The sequence below is a fragment of the Simochromis diagramma genome, unplaced genomic scaffold, assembly GCF_900408965.1.
Source record: "Simochromis diagramma unplaced genomic scaffold, fSimDia1.1 OVJJ01000669.1, whole genome shotgun sequence".
Lineage (NCBI taxonomy): Eukaryota > Metazoa > Chordata > Actinopteri > Cichliformes > Cichlidae > Simochromis > Simochromis diagramma.
In genome coordinates, this window is record NW_024387458.1 from 941,304 (window position 1) to 969,059 (window position 27,756).

The 27,756-nt window shown below is 44.6% G+C and overlaps 1 protein-coding gene across 1 annotated transcript; it reads right to left on the reverse strand.

Annotated features, from left to right (window-relative positions):
- Nucleotides 1-1,031: 1,031 nt before the first annotated feature.
- LOC120722958 (transcription factor COE3-like) lies at nucleotides 1,032-27,690 on the reverse strand. The gene is made up of 9 exons (XM_040014150.1): nucleotides 27,639-27,690; nucleotides 26,037-26,170; nucleotides 25,808-25,934; nucleotides 21,635-21,723; nucleotides 12,025-12,090; nucleotides 8,595-8,757; nucleotides 7,050-7,241; nucleotides 6,386-6,556; nucleotides 1,032-2,616 (listed from the first exon to the last, which is right to left on the reverse strand). Exons 1-9 carry the CDS (start codon nucleotides 27,688-27,690, stop codon nucleotides 2,585-2,587), a joined length of 1,026 nt encoding a protein of 341 aa, XP_039870084.1. The 3' UTR covers nucleotides 1,032-2,584.
- Between the last annotated feature and the right edge of the window lie 66 nt (nucleotides 27,691-27,756).

Here is a 27,756-nt window from a genome sequence, read left to right on the forward strand (position 1 = left end):
TGTATGATGGATTATGTAGAAAAAGTAGAATTGGGCTGACAGATCTATCGCTTTATCACCTCTTCAGGTTGTAAATCGTGTTTTTAAAAAGTAACTAAGTAACTAAGTAACTAATTACTTTTGAAAATAAGTAAAGTAACGGGATTACGTTTTTTGGGAAGTAATCAGTAATTAGTTACTGATTACTTTTTTCAAGTAACTTGACCAACACTGTTGAACAGTGAGCTGAACTTTGGATCATCATCTTTTCTGCATTCCAGACTAACAGACCACTGAGTGTGAGGAGGTGATAGAGAACAACCCTACCTGTGGTCTCAGGTGCTCCTTAAACACTTTTTACCTGGTAAAGAGAGGGAGGTGAAAGAAGCCAGATAACCTACCACAGCAGCACAAAGATGTCCTGTCTGACTCTGACTGTTTAAACCAGGGGACCTCCAGGCCTCGAGGGCTGGTGTCCTGCAGGTTTTAGATGTGTCCTTGGTCCATCACAGCTGATTTAAATGGCTAAATGACCTCCTCAACATGTCTTGAAGTTCTCCAGAGGCCTGGTAATGAACTAATCATGTGACTCAGGTTTGTAGGCCAAGTGTGAGCTCTAAAACCTGCAGGACGGTGGCCCTTGACGCCTGGAGTTGGACACCCCGGTTTAAAACATGGACGAGGGGGATAAGGACTCCTGTTTAGGCTGGAGGCAGGATGGTGGTATGTTAGGGGACCAAACCTACCCTGGACACAGCTGGTTTCGTTCCTTCTTCTGCCACCAACAATCGTGTTATGCACAAACACATTTGTTCTTCTCTGACCTCATAAACATGAGCGTGCTTCTCTCCTCTGCTACATCAGGCTGGTTTATTTCTGCAGCTCAGTCTGCATCACTACTCCTGGATATAATGAGATCTTACTGTGTGGAGAGGCTGACCTTGAATATTAGGTTTAAGCACGTTGCAGTGATTGGTTGATTTTATTTGACATGCTCAGCTTTGACTGGCTTGTTTTTGTCTTTTATTTGAAGAAAGCGCTGGAGTCGATCAGAGCAACCTGCTGTCTTTATTCACTGTGAAGAAATCATTTCCAAACAGCCAAACAGTCATTGAACAAGAGTTACATTAAAAACAACTGAAACCAAACGAGTGGAGCTGATTGGACGTCAGCTTTGATTGACAGCACTATAAATGTGTGAAGACATTCATTTTTGTTTTTTAATACAAAACGATGGTTGTTTTTCAGTGTGGCAACACCACATACACACACATGTCTAAAACCCCATGAAGACGACATGATTAGACATTTATACAAAACAATCTCAGATATAAATACATATTTATAATCTGTATGTTACAAAAGAGTTTCCCTCGTGATTTTGGTGACGGGCGGGGCAGCGTGATCAACCACAGTGACGTATAAATATTCAGCCAGCTACAACTTTGGCAAAAATCACAAAACCCACAGAGAAAAACACACGGGGTGGGGCTTGAATGAATGGGAGGGGCTTTGGGGTTGTGGGAGGAGCTACGGTTAAAAAGACAACTCTGAACAAGAAGACAGACAGTCACAGTAGCGTATCAGGATGCAGGATTTTTTTTTTTTTTAACAGCGCAAGCATAAAAAAAATACAGACGTACAAGGGCGGGACTTCAAGGGACAAACTGATATTTTTCATTTATTGTTTTATCGTTGTGCTTTCAGAGGTCAGAAGTTTATGTGCTGAGGTTACTGAAACGATTAAAGGCCTCAAATTATTCCTGCCGCAATTTCTGATAAAATAAACACTTCATGGCAACACGGACGCCGCCGGATACTGCAACAGATTTTAGTGAATTCTCAGTGGAAGGAGCCTTTCATAGCTATGCTTCCTGTTCATTCCCCCTGTTCTGAGTCTGGCAGCAGCAGAAATAACAGGAACCTCCCTTGAACCTTCAACCCAACTAAAATCAGTGCTGCTGCTTCTGTGTTCATCTCTCTTTTCTGAAACGTTCTTCAAATATGAGACTTCAGTTTGGCTAAAGGTTGGCAAAGGTTTGATGATGTGATGTCCTGGATTATTTTAAAAAACAGGGAGTGTTTTGCCTCCCCCCACTGAGGTTCACCTGAACTCAGGTGCTTTCAGAGGTGTTTATCATGTCACTCATTGTCTGCTCCTCATCAGGGTGCTGATGAAGGGCACCATCAGCACCCCGATTGCTAGGTATGACAGGCCTGAATTACACTGATAACTGTGTCCTGTAATTTGAAGCCTTTAATCTCACTCCTCTTTAGATTCCCATTTCTTCAACTAAGATTACATCACAAGCAGACTAAGTGAAGTCAAGTCTCAGATGTGACATCACAGTTTTTACATCGAATGACCCCGCCCCCAAACATAGAGTATAACATCAGAATAATTACAGACAGCTGAAAGCACCCGCAGAAAGCTGCTCTACAAAAAGTCCTTCTCAGGTTCTTCTTAGAGGCTCGGCCCAGTCGCAGACGACTGGCTGCTGCCGGAGGCCCCGCCTCCTTAGGCCACAGGTCCCTCCTCCTCTGAGGTGATTAGTGCTCGTGGCTGAGGGGGAGGAGACAGGTGAGGAACGAGGAGGAAGGTTTTCTACATGGGAGGAACGACGAGGCCGGACATGGCTGCAGAGAGACGTGGTTTGAATTCATTAATTATAAACATACAACAGAAATGATGTGTGTCACTGAGTGACAGCCAGGTGTGACACCTGCAGAGCAAACATCAGGTGTGTAAATTTCTTTATTCTATGTATTGATCACATGTTTTGACAATATCACTTTAGTAATAGTAGCATCACTTTATCACGTAGTTGTATGCATGTAGGATAGTATCACAAGTGGGCCTTGTGTTTATCACAGCTTCACAGCGGGGCCATTGTATGGGGCCAACACTGTCTGTGCTGTTGTGTAAATGCTTATGCTATTGTGAACTTTACACACATGGAGAGATGCCAAACTGCCTTTCATTGTTTTTGTAACAATGACAATAAAGAGCTATTCTATTCTATTCTATTCTATTCTATTCTATTTGTATGTGGTCAGAGACATCCAGGCACTGCGTGTAAGAGAGGTGACGGCTGGTCGTAATTCTCCTTGGGGGGAAGGTTCAAGGATGAGCTGAGCTGGGAGGTATAGGTCATATATAAGACGTGAGCGCCCATCTTCAGAGGCCGCTTTGGCGTTTGACCAGAGCGCTCTCTGCAGCATGTGATTAAACCCACTCGCTGAGCGTTTGCACTTTATTTAAACAACTTCCACAACAAAACAGAATTAATTAGATTTAAAATAAATATCAGTACTTTGCTCATGTTTGAATAAAGCTTTGCTCACACCATGTTTTTAATCCAGATGTTTCAGTGAGTGATGGTCTGGCCTGTATTCAGCTCGGTAATGGAGTCCAGGTTTGTTCATCGTCTGCAGATGTTTGTCCTAACCATGCAGTTTTGGTCCTTCCTCCCCTCAAACCATCAGGATGCTGCTGTGACCTGTAAGCTGATAACCAATCAGATGGTTCCTCTCATGCTTAGCTCGTAGCATCCATGATGTCCCAACAGAATCTCTGTTTCTGATTGGTCAGACTACAGGACAGTCTCCACTTGGCCTCTGCATGTCTGAAAGGAGCGCCCTGCGGTTAGTCAGAGGAGGCGGAGGTTGTAATTGATCTCTAAATCTTTTCAGGAAGTCGTGAGACATGCACGATGAAATCTTATGCGCGTTTGCTTTTATGCTGCTATCTCGTTGAACTGTCGGCCTGGGGTGGCTCTAGCTCAGCGGGTAGAGCAGGTTGGCTAGTAATCAGAAGGTTGGTGGTTTGAGTCCTGGCTCCTTCAGTCTCTGTGTGTTAAAGTGACCTTGGGCAAGATACCGAACCCACAGCTGCTCTCGGTTCATCGAAGCGTGAATGGTCAGTTGGACGAGTCACGTAGAGTAAAAGTGCTGTGAAGGAAGAGTTTTACACTCTGAACTGTGAACCTCTCCATCAGCCTCTGCTCACTGTACGAAAACACGTTCCACATTCAAACTGAGCAGATTTAACGCTCCACGTGTTTCCAGAGGAACCTTTTCTGTCTCACATGAGTTTGAATTATTCGTTGCGCTCTGGTTACAGCCTCCGACATGCTCCAGCGCAGGTTTCAGCAGCGACAGTCGTTACAGTGACACTACAGGATGTAGCAAAGCTGCATTTTCCACCTCAGCTGTGAAACATTTTAAGAAGACAGGAGAGGACGGCAGAAGCAAGGACAGTGACACGAGCAGAGGAAGAGGAGGGGGGATTAGGGCACTGACGTGTATTCATAAAAGGACACACGGCAGAAGAAGACAACCACTGACACACACACAGGAAGCCTACAGTGAGCAAGTGTGTGTCAGTAAAAGCAGAAGGATGATGGGCTGCATCGTTCAGATGAGGAACGCTTTAGAGTAAAATGAAACGTAAGCCTTGGCTGTGTCAGTCAGGTGTGTAGCCACATGTCAAACTTCACCTGGACAGGTAAAATGGTTTTGATGATGCCGTCCTGGTTTGTGAGTCAGATATTTTTCCTGTTATTGATGGAGACACGCAACAGGATTCAGAAGGATGTGAGCTGACTCCAGGATGGTGGAAATGCCCCGGGGAGACAAAATCCCGTGCAATCCAGAGTGATTCATGGCTACAAATCCTCCCACGTACATCCCGTTTCACGGCGAGCTCAGCTCTAAATCTGCTCTCTTTGTTGTAGGAGAAGAAGAAGAAGGCCCACTGTCCATCCTGAGCACTAAACCTTCACAGACCTCAGTAACCTCACCAGTGTGTTAAAGGGAAAGGTCACACGATGCTTCCCTGATGATGAACTGTTTATTTATTGTACAGTTTTCCTTCCTCCACACCGGAATGTCTCAGGACCGTCGGACTTGATCCGCAAAGTTTAAGTAATCAGGAGATGCCTCCTTCCTCTGATTTCAGGTGAGCTTTGCTTCTTTGATTTTGTGCACCGCCCTCCTTTGTCTTATGCAAACTAACCTAAAGTTGGATAAGCCGTTAACAAAACGGACGGTTTGTTGATGAAGAGACTGACTCCACCCACCTGTCCCTGTTGTGACTCGAATAAAACCTTAAAGAATCTGATGAGTTTTTAAAAACATCTGAGCTGAAAATGATGACACATCATTCCTCATTAGCTTCCTGTTAACGACAAAATGCATGTAGCAGCCCGCAGTTTAATTTACCAGCTCATTACACAAGCACGCACACACACACACACACACACACACACACGCACACACGCACGCACGCACGCACACATGTCTGTAGACTGACGCTTCACTCCTTCAATCACAAAAACTGAAACGTTCTGGGATAAATGAAGCACATGTTCACAGAAACAAAACACAAGTAGTGATTTCAAAATGAAATTATTTTATAACAGCAACAACAACAATAACAATAATAATTAGAAACCACGTTGAAATGATGTCAGGATGAAATTGTTTCTCAGGTGCTCGTTTGAAGGTGAATCACTGATTTCATGCTCAGTTTCTGGCTGCTGCAGCTGCAACTATTAATAACATTCAAACTGTATTTACTCATCACCCTGCAAATGGATCCACACACACACACAGACACACACACAGACACACACACACACACACACAGACACACACACACTGTGGCCTTTCTGCCTCGGCGAAGGCGGAGAGCAACATGAATATTTAACACTCGACAAACCTCTCTGTCAGAAACACTGACATCACACACACTGGCTGCCAGAGTGTGTGCTTCCTGTGTGTGTGTGTGTTTAATGCATGTGGGCATGTGTGTTTAGAGGATGTATCTGTGGGTTGTAGTGAATAAAACATGCATTGGCCTGTCACTCTTCATGCAATACTAACAGGACTCAGGTTACCCACCTCGACCCAGCGTGTGTGTCTGTGTGTCTGTGTGTGTGTGTGTGTGTGTTCACTCCATTTACTCGTCTGTAGACATGTGGTTGTTTACAGAAGAGCAGATGAAACTGAATCAAACATCTGTTCAGCTTCATGTTACTCTCGAGGCTCACTCGCTTTAATTACACCACATCTACATGTTTAAAGACATGAATCTCCAAAAGTTGATTCTGTTAATCGTTAAACGTTTTCAGTGGGAGAAACGTTTCATCGCTCCAGAGATTTACTTACCTGGATGATTGAGCATGCATAAAGACATAAAGACATGAAGGAATTTGAAAACAAAATATAAAAATATGAATGTACTATTTCTTTTTAATCATAAGCTTTGTTATTCACAGGTTCGATCATACTACGATCAAAGTATGTCTTCAGTCCCGGGAAGTATTCTTTCTGTCCCTAACACTTCTACTGACTTCGGAAAGAAGGAGTTTTAATTTGTAGACTCAAGAAGCTGCTGTCTCACCTTGCAGCCCATTGGCATTGTTGGCGGAGCAGTTGGGTGGAGGAGGAGGTGAAGCTGGCGGCCGAACGACGGGAGCAAAGGCGCTCTTCTGTTTGACGGCAGCCGAGAAGGAAAAAACTCCATGCGAGGAGTTACAGTTAGAGACGGCCATGGTGGGACTGGAGGGAACGACTGGAACACAGCAGGTCAGAAACCATTTTAACCAGTAACTGTGATGGGACAGTAAACTACACTCCGTTAACATGGTTAGCTCTGTCTTACATGAATGATGTACTATCCAGTCAAATCAATTCAGTTTTATTTAAACAGCGCCAAATCATAACAACAGTCACCTCAAGGCGCTTTGTATTGTAGGTAGACCTTACAATAATACATACAGAGAAAAAACAACAATCAATCTCCCTCCCATTCTACTTTAAATACTCTAGGAACAACAAGTAGGCCTGCAGTGTGAGAGCGAAGTGCTCTAATAGGCTGATAGGTACTACAAGGTCATTAAGATAAGATGGGCCTGATTACTACAAAGTTCAAAGATAGAGGACCAGCACTACAGGGATTAGTGTAATTAGTACGAGTAGTATTCCTTGTAGTGGTTGTAGTAGCACTGCTAGGAGTATTAGTAGTAGTAGGTGTAGTACTGTAGTACATTTACCTTGATACTTACTGCCGTAGGGTGAATTGGCTGATGACCCGTTGAGGAAACCGGGTGATGTCGCCACCCCAAGGTTTGGCATGCCTGTGTTGCCGTAGCCATTCATGCTGTTGCTGACTGTGTTGCCATAGTTACTCTGTTGGGGGGTGGAGCTTGGTACATATCCTCGCGGTGACACACTGCTGGTGTTTCGACTGTAGCCGACTGGAAGAGAGTACAGTGTTAGTAACACTGCAGTATTACTAAGTGCAGTAAGCTAGTTTTAAGCTAGATGAGGCTGCATGTAACTTTTCCCCAAAGGTGGAGTTTTCGGTACATGGAGGTTCCTCTCAGCAAGTATTTGAACTCCTAAACACTTTAGAACTGATAATGCAACATCCTGGTTTCACAGGCAGAGGAAACAGATGGTGGGCTGATCCCAGTTCTGCTGGAGATCTTTTGGAGCTGCTGGAGGGGGGTGGAGCCTACACCTGCTTTAATTGGGCAAGTGGCAGGGTACACCCTGGAGAAGTCAACCTTCCATCACAGGGCGAACGCAGAGAGACATACAAGCATTCAACCCCAGCACCTTCTTGCTGTGAGGCGAAAGTGCTAAACCACCACACCACCCACATACACATGCTCAGGAAGAGTGGAATTTGGAAAATCGTTCACATAATCGTTCAAATGAGATTGGTCTTTCATATCACAACAGCATCCTAGTAATGCGACCATCAACAATCTTTGCTGAACTTTGAGTAGTAGTAGTAGCCAATCAGATCCCAGAGTATGGACTAGAGTTCAGCAGACAGAGTGTAGTAAAGACAAACAGGAGGTGGAGCAGTTAAAATAAGAGAAAGGCCGCTTGATGTTTTTAATTCATCTGGTGACAGAGTCTGGAAATGTGTGGTCCCAAAGCTGACGACAGTGGGTGGGGCTACAAGAGAAATTCATGAGGATTTGTAGATTTGCAGTGAAAGATTCTTCCTGCTGGGATCTCACAGAAAACTTGAACTACATGTCAAACCTTTTGTGGTTCCTATAACACAGAAAAGGGGCACACTAGAGCTGAATCAGAACTGCTGAATGATCCAGAAGACTCCAGTTCTTCTCATGGTTTAACTCTTTGTTCATCCCTCTATTCCAGTCCGTTCAATTTAGTTTTATTTAGGCAGCACCAAATAAGGTCCTTCATATTGTAAGGTAGATACCCTACATTAATACAGAGAAAGCCCAACAATCAGAGGACCCACTTTGAACAAGCACTTGGTGAGAGTGGGAAGGAAAAGCTTCCGTTTAACAGGAAGAAACATAAGGCATTATTTGGGATGGGGAGAGGCAGCTATCTGGGTGGGAGGAGGGAGACAGGACAAAGACACGCATGTCCATCAAAGTGACATTCAGCTCTGAGCTGGTCACAAATCTAACGCTCGGTGCACCAGAGTCCTTCTTAGTAGACTTAGTAGTAGACTCTGTAGAGTACTCGTAAAATGTGTCATGTGACCAGGGTTACCACAGCCACCCCTTTAATGTCACTTCTGCCCCCATCACCTGCAGGATTTATCGGGCCGCTCATACCTTGCGTTGTCTCAGAGACGTTGACGGCGAGCTGCCCGCTGAAAGAGTTGACTCCCATCATGCCATGGGAGGCGGTGTTGCCCAGTGATGGGATCTGGTTGTGGTTCCTGGGAACGCTGTAGAGCGCTTCAGCGATGTCTGCTGCTCGCTTCAAGATGATCTCCTGCAGAGCGGAAAGACACAGGAGCATTTAAATATCTGGATTCATGCAACTGCAGAGACTCAGGAGGGAACATAATCACATAACATCTCTACTGGAAATGTGGAGAAGCTATCATCCTAAAATTAAAACTGATGCATTAACACCAAAGGCAAGACTGATTAACTGAGAGTTGTGGTCACTTTGTTTCAGATGATAATGATAAATTACAATTAAACACCTGTAATACATTCCTGTGATATAATGTAAGGTATATTAAATCCCCCACTCGCCCCTGTGGGCGGTCTATCCTTCAAGCTCGGGTCCTCTACCAGAGGCCTGGGAGCTTGAGGGTCCTGCGCAGTATCTTAGCTGTTCCCAGGACTGCGCTCTTCTGGACAAAGATCTCCGATGTTGTTCCCGGGATCTGCTGGAGCCACTCACCTAGCTTGGGAGTCACCGCACCTAGTGCTCCGATTACCACTGGGACCACCGTCACCTTCACCCTCCTTCTTCCTGATGTTGCTGACATTCAGTATCGCTACATCGATCACTACGGCCGTCTTCTTCTGTTTGTCTACCACCACTATATCCGGTTGGTTAGCCACCACCATTTTGTCCGTCTGTATCTGGAAGTCCCACAGGATCTTAGCTCGGTCATTCTCCACCACTCTAGGGGACGTCCCCCGTTTTGACCTCGGGACTTCCAGGCCGTACTCAGCACAGATGTTTCTGTATACTATGCCAGCCACTTGGTTATGCAGTTCCATGTATGCCCTGCCTGCTAGCACCTTGCATCCTGCTGTTATGTGCTGGATTGTCTCTGGAGCATCTTTACACAGCCTGCACCTGGGGTCTTGCCTGGTGTGATAGACCCCAGCCTCTATGGATCTTGTGCTCAGAGCTTGTTCTTGTGCTGCCATGATTAGTGCCTCTGTGCTGTCTTTCAGTCCAGCTTTGTCCAGCCACTGGTAGGATTTCTGGATATCAGCCACCTCCTCTATCTGCCGGTGGTACATACCGTGCAGGGGCCTGTCCTTCCGTGATGGTTCCTCCTCTTCCTCCACTTTCTTGGGTTTCTGCTGCCTGAGGTATTCACTGACCACACGGTTGGTTGGGGCCATCTTCCCAATATATTCTTGGATGTTCGTTGTCTCATCCTGAACTGTGGTGCTGACACTCACCAGTCCCCGGCCCCCTTCCTTCTGCTTAGCGTACAGCCTCAGGGTGCTGGACTTGGGGTGAAACCCTCCATGCATGGTAAGGAGCTTCCTGGTCTTGATGTCAGTGGCTTCTATCTCCTCCTTTGGCCAGCTTATTACCCCAGCAGGGTACCTGATCACGGGCAGGGCGTAGGTGTTGATGGCCCGGATCTTGTTCTTACCGTTCAGCTGACTCCTCAGGACTTGCATGACCCTCTGCAGGTACTTGGTGGTTGCAGCTTTCATAGCGACCTCTTCATGGTTCCCTTTTTTCTGTGGGATCCCCAGGTACTTGCAGCTTCCCTCAATGCCTGCAGTGTTGCCTTCTGGTAGTGAAATATAGTGAAAAACAGCAGAGTTCATGTTTTCTAACCCTAGCATGCAGTTTTCAGTCTAAGGCACTTTATTGTATTTCTGTGATTTCTGATTTCAGTCAGTTTATTTTTGATTTTATCTCATCACACTGAGGTCATTATACTGTTACTGCCACCATCTTTCTCTTCTTTGTCTTTTTTTCCAGTGTAATTGAGGGTAACGATCCACGATACTTCACTGACCAGCCTGCAGGGGGCACTCTGATGTCTGTCTGACATGCGCTAAAGATCCTGAGAGCGGCTCGTTATACTTAAACAGCTCAAGACTCCAAAAACACACAGTTCAGTTTACACATACATAACACACACACACACACACACACACACACACACACAGGTCTATTGAAATGAAAGCGTAACCTTGAACAGAGTGCAGAGCCTGTAAACAAATGTAAATCCAAATGTAGTGATAATAATAATAACTCTGTGTGTGTGTGTGTGTGTGTGTGTGTGTGTGTGTGTGTGTGTGTGTGTGTGTGTGTGTGTGTGTGATTAACTGGTGGGTTGAGAAGCGTGTCGGAGAGACTCTGTTGGGGAGGATGGGGGATATAAAGAGCTCCCTCCTCCTCCTCCTTCTCTGCCAGTGTTTCAGTGTTTCAGGAGGCTGTGACTCCTAAACCTGAAGGAGGTGGTGAGGAGGGGAGGAGGGGGAGGAGGAAGTCTGTCCTGTTTAATGAGTTTCATGTGAAATTAAACAAGCTCCGGTTTGAACTGTGAGACAGTCTGATGATGATGTCATCAATAATCTGTGAAACATGATTATTGGTTGTGATTACGCTGACTGTCCTTACTGTGATTGGCCAATCCAGTAAAACTGTGTAAAAATGTTCATAAATATTCTCTCAGTCAGACTCGTGCAGCTCTTATCGTGGACAGTTTGTTTCCACTCATGTCCATGAAGCTGAAGCTGCTCAAACCACTGAAGTGAAAACATGGTGACGTCTCAGAGCAAAAGGCGGTGCGCTGGTTTAGACACAATGACTGTAAGTAAAAGATGACATCACAGAGTTTTTGAAACCAGATGTGATAACGTGGATCAGTAGCGCTCTGCTGGACAGGTGGAGGTACTTCAGCTGTGTTTCGCTCTCAGCGTTCAGTTTGTCTTCATCCATTTGAGTGGTTGAATTCAATTCTGTGCCGGCTCTTATTTGGGTATAAAAACATGAATTCATTTTGTTGTTTGATGAATAAATAATGACATCATCCTTAGTTTGAAACACGTTTTGACAGATTACATTTTTTTTAATTGTCTAATAAATCTGAAGCACTGTTTCTTGGGTTAACAGACACACGCTCACAGCTTGTTTCACTAAGTTTGTTCACAGAGTTTAACTTAACAGTGAACACTTCCTATTTGTGTCGCCTCATTCTTTATTTTCTACTCGTGTTCCTCCTCAAAGACACAAAGATTCAAACGGATTCAAACTGAAGCGGCGTCCTCGGTGTGTGGACACAAGCCGACGCCACATGACGTCGTGTATGTTGCACTTGCAGCCACAGCTCGTGCGCACACCTCGTCTCCGGTCAGCCTTCAGACTCAATATTGTGCGATCTACTGTACAATATAAAGCGCCTTGAGGCGACTTTTGTTGTGATTTGGCGCTATATAAATAAAATTGAATTGAATATATCAACAAGAATCTGTTAATCAGGGTCACCTGCACAGGTAAACACACTGATGTCAGCTGATGTGTGTAGACAGGTGAGCAGCTTACCTGGTTATTATGAGGCATCCCGTAGAGCGCCTCCACCAGGTCTGCTGCTCTCTTCAACAGCACCTCCTGAAAGAAACAAAGGAGGAGGGGTGGTAGTGTGATACAACAGAAGAAGAAGAGGAGGACATGAGGTCAGTAACAAAAGCCGATGAAGTCGTGTTGCCAGTGTCACTTGTGAACAGGTGTGAACAGGTGTGAACAGGCTGCAGGAACATTTTCAACAGCTCTAATGAATTCTGTTTAATATTATGTTATTCATATAAAACCAAAACACAACAGCAACCACCTCCAGGTGCTTCATACTGTAAGGTAAAGACCCTACAACAACACAGCAAAACCCCAATAATCAAATGACCTATGAGCAGGAGCTTGGTGACAGTGAGAAGGAAAAACTCCCTTTTAACAGGAAGAAACCTGTGAAAATCCTCACAGTGTTACTGGAGGCCAAGGTAATGCCATCCAGAGGAAGAATCTGCTTAGATACCATATTTCTAAGATTTTCAGGGCCGAGTACAATAACCTCAGTTTGATCTGAATTAAGAAGCAGAAAGTTAGCGGCCATCCAGGTCTTTCTGTCTTTAAGACATTCCTGCAGTTTAACTCATTGGTGTGTGTTATCTGGCTTCATGGACAGATAGAGCTGGGTGTCGTCTGCATAGAGAATGCATGCAGTGCAGAGATCAGTAACAATCACAGCTTGTAAACATCAGCAGGGGTCCCTCTGTTTCTGTGTGTTTGTACCTGAACTGGAAGATTTAAACAGTGTTTATGTTAATCAGAGCTCAGTTACACCTCACAGAGCACACACACACACACACACACACACACACACACACACTGGGCCTCTTAAAAACTGAAGCATTTCACTTCAATGAGCAGTTTTAGTGTTAAAACTGCTCATTGAGCCCAATAAACAGCTGCCACTGTGTGTGTGTGCGTGCATGTTTGTGTGTGCGTGCATGTTTGTGTGTGTGTGTGTTCGTGTGCGTGTAATCAGGCAGTGACAGAACAATGCTTCATTTAGTCTTTATCTTAATTAAACACACTCTCAGTTAATCTGCTGCTTTTCATTACAAACTTCTTCAGGAGGCTTTTCAATTAACCCCGCCCCCTTCATCCTCTTCCTCGCCTCTTCCTCCTCTCCTCCATCCCTGCATCCGTCCGCTCTGCTTTTCTCCATGCTCTGTTCATTCTATCCCTCCTTCTAATTGTTGCCCATCAATCACTCCTTCTTTTTCTCTTTACCCTGCATGCATTTTCTCTCTTTTCTCTTCTTCTCTTTCCTCTAATCCTCCTTTGTTCTCACTTCTTCTCCATTTTTCTCCTTTTTCTTGTTTTCCCCCCCTCATCCTTCCTCTCTTGCTCCCTTTCTCTCTCCTCTGTCCTTTCACCGTTACAAATATCATTTCTTGGATCACAAATAAATGTTATGAACTGTGATTTACGGCCAGTTTTACACACTGTGACTGTCAGGTTACTGCCAGCCCAGCTCTGTGTGTGTGTGCTACGCACACCGTGAGAGGGGAAGTCATTTCTGTGAAGGAGCTTTCAGCCTCCGATCGCCTTTAATCTGCTCATTTATGCAGAGCGACGTTCCAGTGTGTCGACACACTCACACACACACACACTGTGTTTATAGAGACAAATGAAAGCCTCATTATTACAAGTGTTTCGCTGTTACGCCGTCACATGACGAGCACCTCTCTGCACACACATGAACGAGGTTAGAGCTGGAGGGCGGGATGTCATCACCGAGGAGGAAACCAATTATTCTTTTAACTCAACACACACACACACACACACACACACACACACACACACACACACACACACACACACACACACACACACACACACAGACGAACTGATCCTGTCTTTAAGCTCCAGCAGCAGGAAATGAACTTTAATATCTGAAACATGATGAATAATTACACTGAGATGAAAAAGTCTGAATAAATAAGATCACAAAGGATCAAATCAAATCCTCCCTGTGATCACGACAGCCTCCATCCACACAGACTAAAGAGTGGAGGCCGTCATTATAAATTAACCCTGAAAACACCCACCTAATAGTTTTTTCTGAATAAAACACAGGAGTTATTATTTTTCTGTGTTTACCAGTCTGAGTAAATGAGGTAAGCAGCAGGTGGAGCTCACTGTTCATGCAGACAAAGAATGAAAACTGTCGAAGCTCCAAACTTTCTTTTATCTGCATGACTGATGAGAAAAGTCAGAGCGACACCTGCGTGACCGGCCGGGCGTCCTTTCAGGTGAAGAACCTGTGGCGCTGCGAGTCTTTTCACCGAGATTCATGAACGAATGTAAAAACTGTAAAAACTAACACTGAGCTCGCTGCTGTACAAGAAAGAAAATAACGGTGTGGCTTTTTGGCCTTCATCAGCTGCTTTGGCAGTAAAGCTGACCGAGCTTCGAAGAAGCTTCAAACGGACTGAAGCTCTGACACATTGATTAAACTTGACTTACACGCTGCTCCCCGACTCATCACAGAAACAAATCAGCGAGTCACAGCGACGAACTAGACTGACATGCATCGATTAGATTGAGATGGACCCCCGGCTGACCTGTGCCACGTGGTCACACAGAAGAAACTCTGGCAATCGGCTGGTCATTTCCTGAAAGTGAAATGCAATCGATGAGCAACCGCAGAATTTTCTGGGCTGTGGATCCACATCACACACAGGTGATGATGTCACAGGTTTAATTTCTCAGAAGCTTCAGTGTCATATGATTCATGTAAACCATCAATCACTCGCTGCTCCACTTTGACTTCTGCCATCATTTGCAGGGTTCACTCAGTATTTTCCAAATATTGCAGTTGGCTCCCTTTAGCCCAGGGGCGTTCTAGCCCATCTTTGGGGGTGCTGAAGCCGCCCCAAAATTAATCAAAGCACCCCAAAGATTTCTTACTTTTTTTGACAATATTTGCTGTTTGTGTGACACGCTACTAAAAATATAAAAACCATACAGTACTTGGTTGGTACGTAATATTTTAACAACAAAAGTATAGATAACCCCCCCTTCCATAATGGTTTGTTCCAGCTCTCCCCTGCTCTGGCTCTAGCGCCCTTTCTGCCAGAGCTGAGACGCAGCGGAGCGGAGGTGTGAGTGTCTGGCTTAAAACAGGACATGTTGGCTGCATTTAACCTTCAGTTACTCTTTATATAGTTGGTAGGAGCCAGACCATGTTTCTTTTTGGCTGAAAAACATTACACCAGGTAACCTGCAGTGTTGAAAACGTGTTTTCCGACGATGTTTGCTACCCTACAATCCGTCCTGCTCTGTAGTAAAATCAGCGATATTTGACCGTCCTGTTGCTAACATTGAAATGTATACAGCCTGTTTAAAATCTAAAACATAACATTATCTGTAGCCTGCTGTTGTTACCACTGTCCTGTTTGAAATGGAAGGAGAGAAGCTGCTTATTTTGTCATATGTGCCGATATTAAACCCAAGGTACTAACTAGCTAACTGACTGAATGCCCATAAACCTTATAACTCCTGTTGTGTGTGTGTGTGTGTGTGTGTGTGTGTGTGTGTGTGTGTGTGTGTGTGTGTGTGTGTGTGTGTTTGTGTAGCCAGGTTCATAAGGGATATGAGGAAGTGTTTTTTAAAAAAAGGAGCCACATTCAGGTAAAAGTGTAAAATCAAGTGATCCGTCAATAAAGAATAATGTTGGATCAGTGTTTCAATGTTTATATCTTTTATTAGATGTTCGTGTGGTTTGGTTATTTGCTTTTTGGTTGAAAGTAAACTGAGAGAAGACTTTTTGTTAGTGATCTTAATAGTATTTTTTTCATATTAATGTAATTTTTTTCATGTAATTGAATCTATTTGTGTATGATTGTGAGTCCAAAGAGGGAGAGAGGAAAGAGGGAACGTGAGGAGAAAGTACAAGGTCAGGAAGAACCAGGTAAGCAAACAGACAGGGAGCAGTGACAGGCAGAAACTGTTAAACTGACAAAGAGAAAAACCTGATTTTACTCACAGTCTGGAAGTTGTGTCCTCCCTGTATTAAAGCTGCTGTACAGAATCTGCTAAACAAACTGGGTTGAAACATTTTGACCCTCTTTAGCAACATTCCAACATAACATTATCATTGATCGGGGAGATTAAAATTAATGATATATTTTTATGTGGTTCAGCCACAACTCTACTAAAACCTCAGCCAGTAACAGGTCGGCCAACTTTTGGACCGTCCAGTTGTCTGTATGACTGCCGCAGTACGTACATCACATTTGCTCACTATCAGAAAGAGTCAAACAGCCCTGGTGGAGTGAGGAGCTGTAAAGAGAAGCAGATGCTCTGTTTCTAAAAATGTTTTAAGCTTGTTTCAAAGATTCTGTACAGCAGCTTTAAATGTTTTCCAAAAGCACACACACACTTATCAGTGTTTCTCAAACTTTTTACAGTGTGGACCACCTGATAAAATGTCAAGCTCTCCCAAGGACCACTATGAAAGCATGAAACTCATAAATCTTACAACACAAAATTAGTATCTGCAGTAAAGATTTTTTCATACATTGTATACATTCTACCACAGGCAAAGTTGCCTCCATTTTTATAGTTTTTATTAATATTTTGTAATAATTTATTCTGTTTCAGGAGTGTTTTTTATGTATCTGTATTATATTATACACACATTAAAAGTGAATCTGTCCAAAAAATGCAGTCAGTTTACTTCTTACTCACTATGAGCATCATTCATTATTCTCACAGTAATTAAGGTTAGGATATGTATTTTTTTTATTCCAATCCATTCTTCTTTAGCAGCATTTAAATAACCTTTATCAGATTTGATGGTTTTGTTACAGACTTTTCAAAAAAGTGTTTTGCTTTTCTTTCACAAATGTGGGATTAAATTGTGTTTAAATGTGCAAAACAGTGATGTCATGTTTTGTGACGAGGACCCAGACACAGAGAGACTTGATGAATTTAAGAATCTTATGATTTAATAAAGAAATTTGCAGATTTGCACAGAGATGGTAAAATTATGATGACTGATAACGGAGACAAAGACAGCAGACGACGAGGACAGGGAGGAACAGGAGTTTAAATGCACCAAGGAGACAGTCAGAGAGACAACTGGAAAACTGGAGACATTTAAGGATGACAGAGTAAAGTTTATCTTGCCTGGCTGGGCAGCTCTCTGGGTGCTCAGCACCCCCAAAGCTCTGATCCTAGAATTGCCCCGCTTTAGCCTACAAACCGCATTCACGGCTTCCGCAAACCGAGCCGTGGATCTGTTCCCTACAAACAAACACGTGTCTCTGTGATTACTGCAGCCACAACACAAACTAACCCCAAAATCTGACGAGTAGGAAAACAGAGAAAAGCAAAACTCTTTGAGTTCCTTTACTTCAAACCGCTCTCAGAACCTTCCTTCTCACTGAGGACTTCCACACAGAAGGCTTTTACAGAAACATCAGATAATCCTGGACGAGCCCCACGTTTAAGAGAAAATAGGAAAGCCACAAAAAGATTTTTCAGCCTGAAAGTGCAGAGAGCCCTGACCTCTGCAGACACTAAATAATAACAGCAGCGTATTTCAGCGACAAACGAGTGATGTTAGCAGCGCACAGTGATGTTGGTCACAATTCTGTAACCCTCAGAAGCAGCTGAAGCTGAGTGGGGCTCATTCAGGGAGGTTTCCCACTGAGACGGGGTTTCTGAAAGCTTAACCAAACATCTGGATCCACCTTCTGATCCACATCCACGAATTACTTGGCTCCTTAGGTCAGCGGTCCCCAACCTTTTTTACGCTACGGACCGGTTTATGTCGGACAATATTTTCACGGACTGGCCTTTAAGGTGTCGCGGATAAATACAACAAAATAAAACCAGTACCGGTACCAAAAAAACACGATTTATTCAAAACACACAAGAAAAGACCCAGGGAAACTGAGTTAATGATAAAAATGATAACAAAAAATAACGCTAAAAACCAACAATCACACCCGAGCCTCAACTCGCAGCCCGGTACCAAACGACTCACGGACCAGTACTGGTCCATGGCCCGGGGGTTGGGGACCGCTGCCTTAGGTCATCGTCTTCTTCTCCGCCATGTTTCATAAAAATCACCATTGTAGTCTTTTACCAACAGATGGTACTGTAAACAAATTGATCCTAAACACTTTCAAACATCTGAAACATACACCGGTGGAGTCAGACTCTTTCTTGGTGGATGGTGGACACGATCAGCTCAGGATAACAGTGACCAGTCTATTGTGACGAAGGTGAGGGTGAAGGTGTAGCTGTTAGTTTACTGATTGATCTACCCTCAGCTATGACCACAAGGAGCAGAAATGAGCTTCATCTGCTGGAGGCTGAACCTTTAGAGATGAGTGAGGGGCTCATTCATCAGAGGCTGAGGGTGGAGCCACCACTGGTTTGACATCTGGCCACATACAGCTGGGAGGGTCAGACCCAGGACATGCTGGCTTTGTCCCCACCAGAGGAGTTGGTAGCAGAAGGAGATCTGGCCATCTCTGTTGGCCTGCTGCCCCTGAGACGCGGACCCAGATAAGTAGCATTAAGCAGATGTTAATGTGTTAGAGTTCTCTACTCCAACCAACTCCATCAAAAGGAAAACTGAAGGCTGTCACTGAGCGTGAGCAGATTAACCACAATCTGACCCCAGAAATCGATTCTGCAGCACCAACACGAGGGCTAAGTGCACACCCCCACAAACTGAACATCTGCAGGGATTCTTCACCCACATCTGGATGAAAACATCCCAAACACGGACATTTAGATTTCACATGAAAACAGCTCAGAGTTTATTATGCAGGACAGAAACAGAAACAAGACGACAGAGGAGTTATTTTTTATAAATCAGATAAGAGAAAGGCTGAAAAGTGTGTGTGTGTGTGTGTGTGTGTGTGTGTGTGTGTGTGTGTGTGTGTGTGTGTGTATAAAGCCCATTGGCAAACAGGGAGGTTGAAACAGTCAAATCAGGTAATCAGCGAGTGCAGCCATGTGGCAAGAAAGGAGATTGGCATACACACACACACACACACACACACACACACACACACACACACACACACACAGGAAAGAGCATTAAATTCTACAAACACACAGACACACACATACAAGTGCGTGTGTGTGTGTGTGTGTGTGTGACGGACAGCTAATGATGATGAATGCAGGGTCACTTGATCACCATGGAAACAGCTTTAACACTGAGGTTAGTGTGAACTGTCCTCAGTAATCCGGACTAACAGAGTGATCTCTCCTTCAAGCTGTGTGTTTCCTGTGTGTGTGTGTGTGTGTGTGTGTGTGTGTGTGTGTGTGTGTGTGTGTGTGTGTGTGTGTGAACTCCAGGCTCGTGCACATGCCTGTCACTGGGTTTGTGTGTTTCCGACCTCAACGTGTTTCGTGGCGTCCGTGCCGGGATGACTGACGCCAGCTGCCGCACATACCGACACTTTAAAGTTTAATCTTTGGCGTCGCTATGGCACCAAACCCAAACACCGTCCGTCTGTAGGGTCAGAAGCAGGTGTCACTCTCAGAAAATGTCTCTGTACTTTCTCACCAGCTCACATGTTTGACGAGGACACAGAGGAAGTAGCTTTGGTTTCTGAAACCGACTGAATGGGACAGCGGCTTCTCTCAGCCCGCCATCTTTAGCCTCCACCTCAAAAACACAGAGCAAACTGACCTCCTACTGCTTCAAAGCTCAACAGGAAACTTCCTGGGAGCTGTTCACATACTTGTGAGCACACTTTGAACAGGTGTATCAAACAAAACTACAGTACAATCAACCAATCACAGGCTTCAGTGAGACTATCAGCAAACTTCTCTTTCATTCAGCACCAAATCACAGCAGCAGTCGCCTCCAGGTGCTTTATATTGTAGGGTAAAGACTCTACGATCATACAGAGAAACCCAACAATCATATGACCCCCTATGAGCAAGCACTTGGTGACAGCGGGAAGGAAGAAACCACCAGCAGAATACATCTGCACGTTTGACCACACATTCGATTTCTGTTCTTCATACTTAGTAGTTTAGTATCGCATGTCCTTCAGCCGAGCATGTGGCGGCTTCAGCGCCTACAGAGAGGGTTGGGTCGCGGGCCCTTTTTATAACTGCTTTTAAATCATTGTAACTTTGTCGCAGGTATATTTGTGTATCGAGGTAGCACCAAGTGTTCACAAGGCACCGCTGTTTGAACACACACAGGGAGATCAGCTCTGCCTCGGTGTTACCGTGTGTGCTTCGCCAGAACATGGTCCAGGTTTGTGACACAGGGGAACTATGTTGACCTGTGTGATGTCATGAGTGCACAACCCGTCACACGTAAGCCCGACTCAGACGTCGCAGTCAGCCCCCCGAAACAGTCGGGATTATTTCCAGTTATTAGCGTTTCTGTGGTCAACAGTCACTCGGCTGCACGCTGAGCACAAGGCAGCGTGGGTAATTGAATAAAACCATTACAGATGAATTATTAAAGATGTGGTTTTCATTATGGAGCTAACAGCATGTCAGCTCACATCAGAGCAGCTGGAGGCTGAAAGCACACTAGAGAAATTCTCTTTCAACTACTGCAAGGTTGTTCATTAAACGAGGGGGTGAATAGAAGTGTCGGATAATTTACATCAGCATCCCGCTTCTGATCCGAATCTGGAGGATCCAGATTAGGCCTGATATTAAATAAACATCTTATCCTGGTTCCTCTAAACTGGACAGCTAATCCAGGATCAGGACAGCCTGACGATCGCAAACCTGCTTTACGAGTTATTATTGAAACACACAAACATACACACACACACTGAACTGTTGACCTGAAGCAGCACAGCAGTTTTTAAATGTCCACCCTAAAGGGAAAACTGATTCTGTCTCTTTGCTTTGATTGTTTGAACCCATCAAATCTAAAATGGGTAAAAGATGTGAAAGTGTGAGCTTAAAAAGAAAAACTTTGGCCTCCACCGATGAGAAATGTGGGATGATTTTCAGAGGCTGATCGAAAAGCTGTGAACTGGAAACTAAACAACATCCTCACAACAACGAACAGGAGTGGTAGCATAAAAGGAGAACATCATGGAAGCAGCTTCCTTCTTCAACAGACAAGCGCAGGACTCTTTGCTGGTTCTGACTGGAGCCAGCAGACTGTCCTCCAGATTCATTCACCCTGAGGGCGTTGGATCATGTTAACCTTTGCACCGCTTTTCACCCCCCCGGGTGAAAATTAACCCGCAGAAGGGGAATGTGAAGGTTCCTGCTTCATTACAGATCGTTCACTGACCAGCTGAATTTACCGTCAGCCTTTTCTCTGGAGCATCACACGTGTGGTAACGCGGTTCATGTGAACCAAATTCAGCCAAACCAGGACAAATGTGAAAGCTTTGAACAGATACTGGTGTCCAAACTACAGGTTTGATGAAAACTGTGTGTGTGTTAGAAGCTGCGAGTCGGTCTGAGTGGACACACAAAAACAAGTTAAACAGCAGAATCGGTGGATGCAGCTGATGATTATCAGGACTCTGAGCAGCCAACCAGAACGCAGACTGATGGAAAAAACACAGCGACAATAATCACTTATTCTGTGTGTTTGTATAAAACGATTGTGTGTCTGAGCGCGTCCTACCTTCGGCAGTCTCTCCGGGTCTCCGGGGTGGCGGGGGATGACCTTCTGTAACCTCTGGAAGCCATAATCGATGGTAGGCTCATTCAACGCTGAGGAGGGAGCAGGTCTTTTCATTAGACACCTCACAACATTAATATCGTCACATTTGTTCACTAGTTAAACTTTTTAAAGTCTTCAAGTCCAAAAACGTGAAACTGTCAGCTGCTCAGACTGCCGTGGATAAGACGTGAGACACTCCTCTCGCATTACTCGCAGATTACATGTGAGCATTTTAGATTATTTCTGGATTAAACATGTAAGTCGTGCACAGAGAGAACAAAGGAAAAAATAAATGTCAATGAAAATACTCCAGAAAGTTTACGGGCCGATTGGATTAGAACGTCTGTACTGACCGACGGGAGGAAACACACGGAGGCGTCGTTGTCACGCTGACGGGAAACCACACACTTCAGTTTGAACCGATAATTTATGCTGCTCTTTGTCAGGTGTAATAACTGCAGCCGTGCACATCGCGGCGAATCTGCAACCCTCAGACACGCCGAATCCATCAGACTTGTTCATTTTTTGTTTTCCCCTCCCCTCCTCTCTCCTCTAACATCATTTACAGTTTAAACTGGTTGGGAGGTGATAAATCAGAGCGTCAGTGAACGCAGCCGAGCACAGCCAGGACTCAGAGTGTGTGTGTGTGTGTGTGTGAAGTGCATGAATCATAATCCCGTCTTGGTTCAGCTGCATTTAACAAGCTTTAGACCGACTCTCCTATACATCAAACTGTGTGTGTGTTTGTGTGTGTGTGTGTTCAGTCCTTGAAGGCTCACAGGGCGTGACAGGCAGCAGTTATAAGAGTGTGTTAGCTCTCCAGATGTCTGTGTTATCTATAGTTGTGCGAGTGGCTGTGACCTTGTGTTGTTGACTGTTACACACTTTACTGTCACCTGTGTTTCTTCCACCTGCAGTCGGTCCGATTCCTCCTGGATCAAACCTGAATGCATCCTCGCTGCGTCTTTAAGGACACGTGTCCACATGTAATTTCAAACACACCCAGCAGAGCAGTAACACCTGATCATCAGGTAAAAGATGTCAGACCAGAGTTGCCACGATGAGAAGAAGAGACCACCTGAACCTGGCAGCGTTTTCCTCTTTAGCTGGCGGATCAGGACGCCATGTTTGGCGTGCAGCGGGGCTGGTGGTGATGCTGTGTGGCTGTTTTTAATGACCTGTTATTGCGTGTTTGTGTTGACATGACTGTTTTATTCTTATGTGTTGCATTTCATTCGTATGAGGCTTTTACCTTGACAACTATAGGTCACGTGACCATGACTCCACATTCAGCCCAGAGTCCCTGAGACACCTGAGCTGCTAAAAACGCTGATGTCACGAATGAACGATGCTCTTGATTCATGTTTTCTGTCTTTATTCATATCTTCATGTTTCACTGCAGTTTAATAAACTCTGGAACACCTGAACAAACCAGCTGTCACTAAAGTCTTTATCTGATTGGCTAATTGTCTGAAATCAAGCGCTCTAATCAGGCACACCGGCAGACAGTGAAACCATCCAATCGATAAGTTGTGATGGAGCGTCCCCGTGGTAACTGCCACAGACTGCTGCTGCTGAACTGATCTGCTGTTTATATTGGCTGCTAATAAAGATTTGATGGCTTTGAATTGATCAGACACGACACCGAGCATGGATCTGTCAGTCCCCGGCTATCTGAGGAGATGCTTCGGCTCCGCCCTCAGCGCTGAGTGAGTCGTCAGTAATCGTGCGCAGGCTGGCAGCGTTTTATGCTCCTGTCAGGTGTGTACACCTGTCAAACATCAGCACAGCTTTATTTGTTTTTGGTGCTTCTGTCTGCCTGACAGAGCTCATTCATTTGGATGAGGAGACGTTCATCTCGATGATAAACTGAACCTGAAGAAATGTTGGCACTGTTGCGGCTCAGCTGCACGAATGACGTGTTTTACTGTGAAACAACAGTCCTGATTTATTTTGTATGTATTCGTTTACTTTAATAAGTGAGTTTTACTGTCAGACAGTTCAGGCTGCAGTGTCTGCAGAACAGGACGTCGATTCAGATAAGACGAGAAGCTCGGAGCGATCGACACGTGTAGACGAGGCGCTGCAATTCCCTCACACTCAGGTCTGACCAGCAGGGTTCGCTCTGTGTGTGTGTGGTGTGTGTTAGTGTGTGGTGTGTGTGGTGTTTAGACATCTCTGTGAGGGCAGAAAGTAGCTTACTACTATACTTGTGGGGACCAACAGTCACTTATGGGGACAAAATACCTGTTTGAAGACATTTTTGAGGCTCAAAATGTGGTTTTAGTGTCAGGGTTACAGTTAGGATATGAAAACGTGTGTGTGTGTGTGTGTGTGTGTGTGTGTGTTTAGTGTGTATGTGAGGGTGTTAAGGAAGTGAAAATCTGAAGGCGGGTCAGACAGGAGGCGTTGGAGCGATCAATACTTTGAGATCGATACTCATGGAAATTGCATGACTGCTGAAGCCGTGTGTCTGCCTGAGCGCACACATTACCACAGAGAGAAACCATAACGAGCGGAGTGGTGTCGTTTATGTGCATCGGCGGGGTTTCCACCATTGATCTGCTCTACTTTACTCACGTACTTCACACGTACATCCAGCCGTGCATGTGATAAAGATAAGCTGTACGTCTATATTCGTGTGTCATCGTTTTAAATGATTTCACCCACTGAGGACGGGTAATGTTAGGTAATCCCCCAACATTATGGTACTTGCTCCTTTAGTAAATACTCACATTATTCACGACATTCCTTTAACAGCTCAACGATTAGCTGCTTGCTTTTTGCACTACCATCTTATTTATTCATAATTTATTTACAATTTAAATACTTAAGAAAATTATTTTTTATAAATTGATTTTAATTATGAATACAGGAAACTAGGCCAAATGTTCAGTAGCTCCAACTGAAAGGTTTGACCCATGTACTCTGTGACATGAAAACCCTAATCTGATCGAGTTTTATGGAAAAACTTCAGTCTGAGAAATATTAAATTTAAATTACATTTATTCAAGTTAAATATGATATTAGATCTTGTGCCAGCGCTTCTCATTTATCTGTTGATCTGCCTCATGCAGAAAAACTTGACTGAGACCTGCTACCTGAGGAGGAGGTCTGTATTATTCAACATCACTTCCTGTTTTCTTTCCCCCAGTGCAAAGAATGCTGAGAGCAGGCAGTGTAGGGTGGAGGTGGTGGATCCCTCTGATCTGCTGAGGTGTGAAAGCAGCTGCTGTGTGAACATGTGACTCGCATAAGTGAGTGTCAGTGTGAGGTCATTAACGTAAAGGTCCAGAGATGTTTCGGGTTAATGGGATTTGAATGTGTATAATTACTGCAATGCAGCATGAACGGAGATAAAAGAAACATAAAGAGAAAGGAGAGGAGGATATGAGGACACATGGAGAGAAGAAAGGTTCTCCAGTCTGACAACAAATAGAGAAAGAAAGCTGGAGCAGTATTAATGACAGATGTTACCTGCACCTGCAGCGGTTCAGATGTTTGACCATCAGAATTTATTTAAAACTTATTACTGACTCATGTGAGTGCTGTCTGAAGTCAGGGTTGTTTTGTGGTTAGACTGGCCCATCGTGGCAGACAGGCCTCTCCTCTGCCTGTTTCTAAGTCACTCCTGAGAACCACCTCTTGACCCTGACCTTTGACACCCCGTGAGATGTTGGTTTTAGTTGATTCTATGCTGTTTTATCTTGTTTTCTTTTTTAATATAGGGCTGTTTTAATTTCTATGTATTACGTGTTTTATTTATTTATTTTTGCTGTTTTCTGTTATTCTATTTTTTTCACTTATTTTCTGTACAGCACTTTGGTCCTGTGCTGGCTATGTTAGAGCGCTTTATAAATAAAATTGGACTGGAAAAATACAGCCAAAATTAGATGACCGCTAAATAATAAAAATAGAAAATGTGAGACCACAGATCTTCCTTATTTAACTTATACATAAGCTTCATTTTCTTCTTCGTGATTTCTGCGTGTTTTGGTCTAAAAGAACATTCTTAAGTCTGGAAATAAAGCTTTGTTTTAAAAAGGTGTCCAAATATCCCACCTGGTGCCTCCTGCTAGAGGACACTGGTAAAATGTGGTGTTATCCAATCAGATGATCAGGAGCTGTCCTTACCTGTATAGACGAAGCGTCCCGGCGCTCCTTTACAGAACTGTTTGGACTTGTAGGACAGCGTGACCTCGACGACTCCGGGGATGTGCCGGGGCGGAGTCTGGACTCGGATAGCGTGAGGGGTTATCAGCTGGAGAGAGAAATAATAAGAGTCATCGTTGTTGTATTGACACACACAATACACAATGTTTGCTATATCGATCAATTATCCAACTGATCGGAAGGGTATTACCTCGCTCCACACCAACATGGTGCCAAAGACGACCTGAAGGCCATCGAAGAAGTTGTCGCCAATGAGGATGACGGTGGCGCCGCCCGTCGTCCACCCCTCGCTGGGACTGATGGCTTTAATGCAGGGAGTGGCTGCTGGAACGAGAGACACCAAGAGACACAGAGGGAGAGAGAGAGAGACAGAAGTGTTAGCGTCTCATTAACTGAAGCCGCAGTTCCTCTAGTGTCCAGCAGAGGTTCCAGCAGGGAATCACTGCCACAGAGCTCCATGTTAAACGTTATAGCACAAATGAACCACAGATGCTCAGAAAGCAGAGGCCTGGAGCCCTGATTGGCTTTTATTAGGAATCCCAGTGTGAGCCACAGCCAATCAGAGAAGAGAAACTACATTTCAACTCCTGAAAAGCAGCCTTCGCACACATTATTTCAACATCCTGCATCAAAACATCCACATTTTGAACCAGCGCTGCGGGCCTGTCTGTGAACACTCAGTCTCTTTCATGACCTCTCCGAGGGGTCCAGGCCCACAGGTTGAGAAAGATTGAGCTACATTACCACAGAACTGAAGGTCACACACACACACACACACACACACACACACATAATGTTAATTGGGTCGTGGCTTTTATCCGCTTTAGCTTAGTTCACTCCAATAACACACACACACACACTCAGACAGACACACACACACTCAGACACACTCAGGCACACACATATTCAGCCGGTAATGACTACTTCTCTCTCGTCTTTCAAGTGCGGCTGCAGATTAATTATAAAGTGAAATGAAAGTACCGTGTGTGTGTGTGTGTGTGTGTGTGTCTGTGTGTGTGTGTGTGTGTGTGTGTCTGTGTGTGTGGCTCGATGATAAACTGAACCTGAAGAAATGTGGCACTGTTGCGGCTCAGCTGCACGAATGACGTGTTTTACTGTGAAACAACAGCCTGATTTATTTTGTATGTATTCGTTGACTTAATAAGTGAGTTTTACTGTCGACAGTTCAGGCTGCAGTGTCTGCAGAACAGGACGTCGATTCAGATAAGACGAGAAGCTCGGAGCGATCGACACGTGTAGACTGAGGCGCTGCAATTCCTCACACTCAGGCTGACCAGCAGTTTCGCTCTGTGGTGTGTGTGTTATGTGTGTTTTGTCAGGTGTGTCACGGTGTGGTGGTGTGTTTGGTGTGTGTGTGTTTAGACATCCTGTGAGGGCAGAAATGTAGCTTACTACTATACTTGTGGGGACCAACAGTCACTTATGGGGACAAAATACCTGTTTGAAGACATTTTGAGGCTCAAAATGTGGTTTTAGGGTCAGGTTTACAGTTAGGATAGGAAAACGTGTGTGTGTGTGTGTGTGTGTGTGTTAGTGTGTATGTGAGGGTGTTAAGGAAGTGAAAATCTGAAGGCGGGTCAGACAGGAGGCGTTGGAGCGATCAATACTTTGAGATCGATACTCATGGAAATTGCATGACTGCTGAAGCCGTGTGTCTGCCTGAGCGCACACATTACCACAGAGAGAACATAACGAGCGGAGTGGTGTCGTTATGTGCATCGGCGGGGTTTCCACCATTGATCTGCCTATTACTCACGTACTTCACACGTACATCCAGCCGTGCATGGGATAAAGATAAGCTGTAGTCTATATTCGTGGGTCATCGTTTAAATGATTTCACCCACTGAGGACGGGTAATGTTAGGGAAGCCCCTCACAACAATGAACAGG

Excerpts from the sequence above, each read along its gene's own strand:
- LOC120722958 (XM_040014150.1), bottom strand. The coding sequence starts at position 27,690 with ATGACCCACGAATATAGACTACAGCTTATCTTTATCCCATGCACGGCT. Across the intron at positions 6,557-7,049 it reads AGCCAATTCACCCTACGGCA|TCGTTCCCTCCAGTCCCACC; the intron begins GTAAGTATCAAG and ends GCTGTGTTCCAG. Across the intron at positions 2,617-6,385 it reads CAATGCCAATGGGCTGCAAG|CCATGTCCGGCCTCGTCGTT; the intron begins GTGAGACAGCAG and ends GTCTCTCTGCAG.